The sequence below is a fragment of the Acanthisitta chloris genome, unplaced genomic scaffold (assembly GCF_000695815.1).
Source record: "Acanthisitta chloris isolate BGI_N310 unplaced genomic scaffold, ASM69581v1 scaffold5177, whole genome shotgun sequence".
In the NCBI taxonomy this organism is placed as follows: domain Eukaryota; kingdom Metazoa; phylum Chordata; class Aves; order Passeriformes; family Acanthisittidae; genus Acanthisitta; species Acanthisitta chloris.
This window is the reverse complement of record NW_008683059.1, coordinates 27,308-37,820: the sequence shown is the minus strand read 5'-3', so window position 1 is coordinate 37,820 and position 10,513 is coordinate 27,308. Positions and strand designations below refer to the sequence as shown.

Below are 10,513 nucleotides of genomic sequence, written 5' to 3'. Positions count from 1 at the left end.
GGGCAGCCACCACTTCCCTGGGCAACCTGTGCCAGTGTCTCACCACCCATACAGGAAAAAACGTTTTTCTAGTATCTAACCTAAACTTCCCCTGCAATTTGAACCTGTTACCCCTTGTCCTATCATTGCAGTTCCTAACACAGAGTCCCTCTCCAGCTCCCTTGTAGCCCCTTCAGATAATGAAAAGTCGCTATGAGGTCTCCACGCAGTCTTCTCTTCTCCAGGCTGAACAGCTCCAACTTCCTCAGCCTGTCTTCATATACACACATATACATATATGTTAAAAAAAAAATCCGATTATAAGAACTACCTTAACTGGTTACTCATTAAATGAAGAATAAAATTTTTAATTAGCAACTGATTGAGAAAACAGTTTAGTAGCGCTTGGACATAGGTTTGGTTAAATTGGTTTTGCAAATTAATTTCTGATAACAAACTGAGGCTAAAATTCAAGTTCAAATCAAATAATTCCAGCATCAAATAACACAAGTGTCTTCTGGTGTGATTTCACTCATTTGGCTACATACTCAGAATACTTATGAAATTAATTTGTACTCCAAGAAATATGAAATTTTAGGTGAGAGCATCACATTGCAACATCTGAAACTAAATTTCCTCTAAACTTTTTTTGGGGAAGAAAAATGAAATCTGAATGTGTAGGTCTGGAGACTCAGCTAAGAACCAGTTTTAAACCATTAAAAATCAGGAGGAATGATTGCAATGACTTTAAAAGGCCCTTTGGTTTACCACCACCTTATACCCCAGTCCTAATGGCGATCAGAATAGACCACCAAGTTGAACATTTTAAAATAAACACTGTCATAGTAATTTATATAATGACTATTTATAGTGGTTTGCACTTCAGCTGGGTTCTGTCTGACAAATATTTTTTCAGAAAATAGTGGAGTTTTCCAGGCTTTGAAAGATGCTCAATATTACCTCCAGTCTGCAGTCAGGAGAGCTGAGACATTGATGATTGACTTAATCTAGGTCATAGAAAATGCTGGTAAGAGCCAGACATAGGTTGAGACTCACCTAAGTAACCAGCTTAGATATCTCAATGTAGTATTTGACTGTGGCACTTATAATTGCAGAAGTAGTAAAAAAATAAAGCATAGTGATAATAAACAGAAATATGTACAGGCTGTCATGAAAAGGGTCTAAACATTATATTTGAAAGCAAATAATGAATTTAGGTTCAATTATTCATTTTGGTTAAAGAAGAGGAATTGTTTTGGTCCATCTGGCAATAAAAGAAAATAACAATTTAAAAGCTGAAATACAGGCTCTACATACAGTAGAAATAAGGAAGGAAGAGAGAATAGGGAGGCTCCACTCACTGGTACTTTTCAATCAGTATGTGAAGACAATTAGAGCATTTTTGCTAAAAACTGCCTAAAGACCAACTAGTGAGGTACATAAATAATTGCCTAGGTTTTTTAAATATTTAATTGTCAAACAGCTTTTGAATTTCCAAAATCAGTAAACAGTAGCACACAGATGATGATCTATATTTATGATGTATGTTCAAACTCTGAAACAAGATAATTACTACAAGAGAAAATACTTAAAACAAAAAGAACAACAAAGAAACCCTACACACATAGCATCTGAAAGCATCAAATAGAATTGGAAATCAACCAGAGAGAAGAAAAAACAGGAGAATCCCAACCTGACAGACTGCACTGTAACTTCTTTTTGCAGAATCAATCTGTTTTGGAGGCTGCTTGATTCTGGCAGCTAGAAATTGCTTAATGAGCCATTAAGAACACAGGATTTGCCACATCAGGGAAGATGATTTATTCATCTAGTTTAGTACTCTGACTACACCTGAGGCTTTGGAGAAAGATGAAAAGTATGCCCAGGGCACTTTGCTGCACCCAGGGTTACCCAGGGAAAACCCAATCTGTCCCATGAAATATAATATAAAAATAATGGGAAAAAAATAAAAAGAACAATGAGGGAAAAAGAATAAAGTTTTTACTACAGAATACAAATCTTTGAAATTAAATAAATACCTCTTAAGATGAGAAATGTTGCCCTGGGTCCCAGAAAAAGTTTATTTCTTCCCAGGACAGCTGCTGAGCTGTAACTGCCCAAGGGAGTAACCACCAAGCGTTTGCCTCAAGACTGCATTTCTCAGATGTATTTCTACATTTCTGGTCTAAGCACCTAGTAAGGAGCAAGAGAAAATTGCTTCCAAATTCCCCTTATCAGTCTGCACATGATCCAAACATATAATTTAATTATTTTTATAATGTTAGCCTGCATGCTATAAAATCCTAAAATGGTCATTAAACTATCCAGCCAGCGCATTTGGTTTGACGACTCCCTATATTCATGAACAGGTTTGACAAAGATCCTAAACAGCACATAATTTCAGCAAAATTATTGTGTGACTAGTTCACACTGAAGCCACTTATGCTCAATTACATTATAAAATGGAGCATCTGCACAGGCTTCAGTGTGTTCTTTACAATCAGCTGACAGACCTCTAACTTCTCCTTCTTGGGAAAAACTACCCTGAGGTTTTTGGTGCTAACTGTTGACATAAGCATTGTCGGCCTTTTAACATCTTTTGTAAAAAATGTTATAGTTGGTGCTAACTGTTGACATAAGCATTGTTGGCCTTTTAACATCTTTTGTGAAAAATGTTATAGCTCTTCAAAGGATATAAAATTCAAGTTGGCTTTCAAATTCCACTCCAAAAGCCGGACAATGTAAACACTTTTGTGGTTTATATCCCTCAGTCTGGTCATACCAGAAGGTCTTAAGAATTTGTTGGCTTCATAGTCTATGAGGAATATGTTTCTGAATTTAACTTCCTCATATTCACTCATCAGCCTCTAAATGAGAAATCCATGCTGCTGTCTTCCCCAGCCCCTCAATATCGCTCCTACCTGAACCATGTCAGTAGAGTGGTTGGAAAATAGAGGGTGGACACAAGTTCTATCACCATGCACAGAAGGAAGTTGCCATGAAGCACGACGAACATAACACTCTCAGTCCTATGATTTAGTTTTTGGTGGTCCTGTGAGGAGCAGGGATTTGGACTCCTCATTGGTCCCAGCCAACTTGAGACAGTCTATGATTCTATGTACATGCATACTGACACAACTCTCTCAACCACTGCTTCTCAGGTCTTTGCTGTTTTACTGCTATTTTTTGTAATTATTCTAGACAAAATTTGGCAGTAAAATAAAATAAATCCATTTTTGGATTGTTAATATTAAAGAAAAAAACAAACTAGGGGGAAAGCACCAACAGGCACACACAATAAAATGAAAGTTCCATGATCTGTGCTGTAGGTAGCACAATTTACCCAACCCAATAGACGAACCATCAGCCAAAATCTGACAGTATATGATGGAATACAAAGAGCACAATTGATTTACATCTTATTGTGACATTGCTTTGTTTTTGGAAGACAAATAAGAAGTTATTTATATCTCTTATCAAGAAGTTGCTAAGTCTCTCAGGGAAAAAAATAGTTTACTTTTCAACTATTATTTCTGTTACCACTTTTGCCTCCAAGATATATTATTGCATATAATATGCACAAATCCATTGAAAAGTTCCTGGATGAAGTTTGACTTATATGGTCATATCTTTGAAAAGAAGAAAGAAACGTTATTGCTGATAACTGTTTGCTTCAGTTTTCTTGACATATGAATGCAGTGCCATAGTGCTGGTGCCATGGGAATACCAGCCAATCCCCAACAGCAGCAGCAGTCTCACCACGCAGTGCATAAGCCCAGGAAGGGCTTATGGTACCAGTGAGCCCCAAATGCCAATTCGATGCACACACATCACTGGCTGATGCCAGACCTGTCCTGGCCTCTTGGGTTAATCACTGTCTCAGCTCAGCTGCTGGCACTGCTCTGACTCCTCTGTCTGTTGGCTCCTGAGAGAGAAGCACCAATGGGCAGAGGGGTTGGTGAACTGCTGAAACAAGATGAGCTTCCCAAGGAAGCTCCTCATCTGCAAAGGAGGAAACTTCAGACTGTGTCATCTGCAACAGCTTTCACTTATGGCCTGGCCAGTCTGGCCTCAGGGATGCTGAGGAAAACCTATGAGCCAATTTTAATTTACCTTCTGTGGATTCAGATTTGACATAAAGCACGGAATATCCCTGAATTTTTAACTGATGTCTTTTAGCAACTTCTGAGCATAACTGCAGAACTTCCATATGTAAAGACTGTAAAACATGAAGGTTTTTTCCATCTATTGTCCTTGGGTTATAAAGGACAATACTTTTTGCACCAGCTGCTGCACTGTGAATATTCAAGCCAGTTTTGAAGACCTACTTGCAGAACATTTCAGTGAACCTGAAAAGCACAATGTCTCTTTAGAGAACATCATTAATGCAGAGCAAATTAAGGTCTTTTCAATGGACAATGATTAACTGGACTGAAAAGTGAGAGGATCATGATAACCTAGTGAGATAGCACTAACTGTCACTTGCAGAAGATATTTTACATTCTCTTACATTTAACAAGGGAACACTTGTAATTCTGAATTTTTGTGTGTAATATTTGGAGCCCTGCTAGAGATCAGAAGGACAAGTCTGAAGAGATAATGTCACTTCAGGTACACATAAAAGACTTGGGCAACTCCTTGCATTCCTCAGGGGTCAGTAAAGAGCAACATGGACAGAGGGATTGAGCATATCCTCAGCAGGTTTGCCAACGACAAGCTGTGTCATATGGTTGACGCATTGGAGGGAAAGGATGTCAACCAAAGGGATCTTGATGGACTTAAGAAGTGGGCCTGTGCTAACCTTATGGAGCACAACAAGGCAAATTGCAAGGTCCTGCACCTAGGTCACAAATACAGGCTGGGCAGAGAATGGATTGAGAGTAGCCCTGAGGAGAAAGACTTGGGGGATGTTGGTTGATGAGAAGTTGAACATGACTTGGCAATGTGTGCTTGCAGCCCAGAAAGCCAACTATGGCCTGGGCTGCATCAGAAAAAACATGGCCAGCAGGTCAAGAGAGGCAACTCCTCACTCTATTCAACCCTTGTGAGACCTCACATGGAGTATTGCATCCAGCTCTGAGCCCTCAAGAAAAGAAGGATGTGGATTTGTTGGAGTGACTCTAGATGAGGACCATGAAGGTGGTCAGAGGACTGAAGCACCCCTCCTATGAAGGCAGGCCAAGAGAGTTGGGATTGTTCAGTCTGGAGAAAAGAAGACTCCAGGAAGACCTTAGAGCAGTCTTCCAGTACATAAAGGGGGCCAGCAAGAAAGCCAGAGAGGGACATTTTACAAGTGATAGGACAAGGGGCAATAACTTCATACTGAGAGAGAGTTCAAGGCCAGGTTTGATGAGGTTGCTTAAGCAACCTCATCTAGTGGAAGGTGTCCCTGTGCTTGGCAAGGGGGTTGGAACTAGATGATCTTTAAGGTCTCTTCCAACTCAAACTATTCTATGATTCTATGATACTCCATGAGCAACTGAACTTCCTGCACAGTGGCCCAAAGACTTAATCTCACCTGGAGCCTTCAGGGTGGGCTCCCCTGTATGATCAGTGACCTCTTGTCTTTCATCCCCTGTTAAATGGGGGAAATGGGAGGAAAAATCAAATGGAAAGATTAAAAGATGAAATTATGATATCATTAATCAAACCTGTGAGTCCTGATCAAAAGAGAGCTTCCTGGCTCAGAAAAAGAAGGGGGTTGTGGGCTGGAGATCTAGTGACTCAGGACACACCTCCTCCTTAGTTCCCCTACAGCAAGGGCCAAGAAGCTCCTACTGAAGGCAATTCCACCTGCAGATAAGTGCTCTTGGTAATGCTTTGAAAAGATTGAAGTATGCAGTATAGCGGAAAGCTAGTAGCTACTAAGTTCAGGGTGGGGAGCTTTTTTCTGTTTTTTCATACATTTTAAAAGGGTGATCAACAAACCATTTACAAAAATATTGGACCAAATTCTGCATTTACTCTATATAACTTCAATGACTTACATGGATTGACACTAGCAACCACAAATAGAACTTAAACATATATTTTACATTCCACATCAACTGCAATTAAAGAAATTATTCCTTACAGTAAAAGAGCAAAAAACACAGACATCCCACTTGTTTTGACATCTTTTGAAATCTCCTCTAGATCTATTTTTATTGACTACAAATATTAACAGATATTTTCTTTGATACAGATGAACGAGAGGATCTGACATCACATCCATCACCGGTAGCTACACAGACCTTGAGATGAGATTCCTGACATATCTGTTGACTGGATTGAATATGTCAACTGTGAAAAATTGCTTCTACTAGCTGCAAGTATAAATGACTCTCCTCCACTTTTAGAATTATATCCTGCAGTCACAGGTATGTAGCCAAAGCTAGAGTAAATTATTAAGTAAACAAACTATATTCCAGTGGCCAAATGTTTTACAACAGAATTTTCCTGATTTGAAGTAATTATTAAAAAGGAGCCTTCTAATATGCATGACTACAGAAAAAAACCAAAAACAACAAAACACCTTTTAAAAGAAACAAAGCCCCTTATATATGACAGAGTAATGAAATAATATACAATACTAGAAATACTATGACAGAATAAAATAAAAACACAATAGTTTTAACTATAATCCTAAATTATGAGCTGGTTTAGACACACATATAAACAAGCCAGATAATTTTCCCATTCAAAGACATCATTCTTCATCTTAGCTTGCAGGTGTATATGCACACCTAAAAGTTTCCTAAAATCTTTCAACAGATCTCAGCTTCTCAACTTGATTCTTTAATCATCACCTCAGAAGTTCTGATCTATGCAGAACTGACACTTTTCTTTCTACCCTTGGGCCTTTACTAAAACAGAGTGCCCCTTTGCTTCTGTTCTAACGCTGCAGTTATTCTCATTTTCAGCTCCTCTTCCAAGTACTTTCTTCCTTTTAACATTTGCCAATGTTTTTCAGTTCCGTTCCTAAGGTCCTTCTGATATCCTCTCAGCCAGGAATCACTTTGCTTGTCCACTTAGAAGTTTCACAGAAAGTTGCTTCTTTCAACTCATCTATCTCAATATGTGAAAAAAAAGAGATTTCCTTCTTCCTAGCAAAACCTGAACTTGGTCTGCAATCATCCTGTATCATGTCAGACACTGGGCCTGAATCATACTCTCCTTTGAAGTCCCAGGTAACCCATAATAACAGCAAACTACATGCTTTTTACCACAAAGTGTAATGCTTCAGATTGCAACATATGATTCAAATGTCCTGAAATAGTAAGTGGAGTAGTGTGAGCACCCTACTGAGAGAGTCATTTATAAAAGAAAAGGTAGTTTCTAAATAACGTCAGATGCTGACCTAGAAAATAAATGCCTAATCCAACCAAAATACCATTCTGACTACTCACCAAATGTCAGATTTTGTGTTATATCCCTGGTGTTTCAGTACTTCTGGACTCATGTAGTATGGTGTCCCAGTAAATGTAGTTGCCAAATCACATGAACCCATCAAAAGACAAGAAACTCCAAAGTCTCCTAAAAATATCAGCAGAAACAAGAATCTATGAATATAAATCTCTATCTATTCATCTAAACCATTTCTGGTTACCGCTATTGTTAGACCTTATAAAATGACTGTACGCATGAAAAAAACCAAACCTGACAGCATTTTAAAAAATGGAAAAAACAATTTTCTTGCAATTCTTCAAAATAAAAACACCACAAAAGCATAGCATCACAGAATGATGTAGGTTTGAAGAGGCCTCATGAGGTCATCTGATTCAAACCTCTGGCTCAAAGCGAATTACGTGAGGCTGCTCAGGTCCAGGTCCAGCCAAGCTTGGAGCATCCTCAAGGCTAGAGATTTCACTGCCTTTCCTGTGTCTGATTGTCAAAGAAATGTTTGATCACAAATCAAAATGCTGTTTTAGACATGATTTTCTTTAAATCTCCGTATTGACAAAACATCTGCTGGACTGTACTATTGTACCAAAATACATCTTTTAAAAGTATGGAAATCTCACCTATTTTAAGAAGATTATTTTTCAAAAATATATTCTTGGCTTTCAAATCTCTGTGAAGTATCCGCCTGGAATATAAAAGGAAATTCAGCCTCATCCAACTGGAAGCATTCACAGTCACGTATTAAGTATTTCAAGTATTTAACTTCAGTCCTTGTTAGAAAGGCCAGACCACCACTGCTATAGCCTAACTCTGCAAGTGACAACACACAGATGATGACATTAAGGAGCTTCATACAAACACAGAGGTGCATTGACAGGCACCCACAGGCAGGGTGAGAGCCTAAGCAGGATAATAGAAATGTACCCAGGGATCCCAGCTTAAGAATACAGACACAGACTTAGCATGAGCTGCAGAGGAAGGGAGAAAGGCAAGTCTTCCCATCTGACTCATCTTAAAAGCGTTACATCTTATTTTCTGCCAGGAGAATGAGATATCTCACAAGAGAATAAGGGATGAGAAAAACTGCAGTAAGAGATTCTCAAAGCTCAGGAAAGTATCTTTCAGAGAAAAAGTATTACTTGAAAGGCAAATACGTATATAGACCAGGCTAGTAGTTCAAATTTTCACAGTAACTGTGTAAAAGATGAAAGAACTTTAGAGAGATGAAAAGGAAAAGAAAAAGAACAATTAGCTTTTACAGACTTATTTTTCCATGAAAGTCTGAAACAACATAAAAGGAAAAGAAAAAGAACAATTAGCTTTTACAGACATTTTTCCATGAAAGTCTGAAACAACACCATAAGCTACACACCATGTGAGGACATACAGCATCTTCTCAATTTCTGAAAATCTTACGTGTGACAGTAACTCTGCAGCCCCTTAGGAAAACAAAGTATCTCTACAGAATATAAAATCCAAAAGCATTGCTCCCTATAACTTCAAGAAAAAGAACAATTAGCTTTTACAGACATTTTTCCATGAAAGTCTGAAACAACACCATAAGCTACACACCATGTGAGGACATACAGCATCTTCTCAATTTCTGAAAATCTTACGTGTGACAGTAACTCTGCAGCCCCTTAGGAAAACAAAGTATCTCTACAGAATATAAAATCCAAAAGCATTGCTCCCTATAACTTCAATTAAACCAGAAGTCATCCACTTCTTAAATGCTTACTAACGCACAGGATTAGTTATCAGCTCTGCTCAAGAGAAGAACAGAATAGCATTTGGTACATACTGGCTATAGAAACTTTATTTGCTAATACAAATACAGTAGTCATTCAGCCATTTAGATCAAGTAAAGAAAGCAACTGATGGTCTCAGATTCTTGAGAGGTAGGCAGAAAAAACAAATATAGTAATCAATTCTAGTTTTTCTTGAGCCATCCTTAAGCATTATCTCAAATTTGATTTAATTATTAAAGACAATGCATTGACACATGGAAATTATTTCCAAAATAGTTTCTACATTAAGACTAGAAAACATTAATTCTACAGCACAATTTATATAAACAATTTAGTCCACAACTCATTTGAAAATAATTTTTGCAAGAAGAGAAAAAAATATTTAATTCAATATACTACGTTCACAAGCGGGAAAAAACATGAAAAATAATACTAGAAGACATTGCAGTATGTACATAAACTGGGCATGAAAAAGAAACCTTTCTGGTTTTATGGGTCAATGCAAAGAGTTCTTTACACTTCTTAAAGAAATCTTTCAATTTTTTTTCCTGAAAGTAATGCCTGTAGAGAAAGGTTTGCACATAGGGAAAAATGGAAGTTTTATTCCATTTGCCTCCACTGATGTTTGTAAATAATTTGTTCTCTATTTGACAACTTTCTTGAGCAATACACATACACTAATCATACATTACATCAGTCAGGAAATTAAACTAAGATGATATTTATTATTCTTTCATGAGTAGATGTATATAATTATATATACACAGTTTTACAGAAATCTTGCTGTGATAATTAGATTCATGAAGTCTTTCCATACCATCTATCACACAGAGCCTTTGAAACAACTTGTCTCCACTGAGTTAAATTTTTCTTGCATATTCTTGCTGAGCATTGGTGGGTTTAACCTTATTTTATTATTACTTAGAAGAAATATAACCACGGAATTTTTGAATCTTGAAGTTTCCTGACTATCTATTATTTTAACAACAGGCATCTTGGAGTATAAAAAGCATCCAGAAAGCTCTCAGAACTGCAGAATGGGTCAAGTTGGAAGGGACCACAGTGGATCATGTGATCCAACCTCCCTGCTTAAGCATATTATTTGAAAAGGAGATCGAAAGAAGATGTTTGGGTCACATTAGTTTGAATTAGAATGCAATGCTAATATAAACTTGCAACATATTGATGAAAATGTTATGCATATTATTTGCATAACCAATAATTATAAGATGCTTTCATATGACAAATAAATATTTGGGGTGATTCTTTGGAGCTTTCCATGATGATGCCTCCCAGTGTAAGCCACCTTATTCTGCCATGATATGTCAGAAGATAAACAAGTTACAAGATGAAACCTTAACTGAAACACCTGCTTGAATACTCCTAAGAAATAAATATTGACC

General features: G+C 37.5%; 1 protein-coding gene across 1 annotated transcript in view; it reads right to left on the bottom strand.

Annotated features, from left to right (window-relative positions):
* The window catches only part of NEK11 (NIMA-related kinase 11), a 58,736-nt gene that overhangs the window by 27,033 nt on the left and 21,190 nt on the right, over positions 1–10,513 (bottom strand). The window contains exons 4-5 of the mRNA XM_009078761.1: positions 7,983–8,047; positions 7,368–7,494 (exon numbers count right to left, since the gene is read on the bottom strand). Of these exons, the coding sequence (XP_009077009.1) occupies positions 7,368–7,494; positions 7,983–8,047 (192 nt within the window). The remainder of the gene's footprint in view (positions 1–7,367; positions 7,495–7,982; positions 8,048–10,513) is intronic.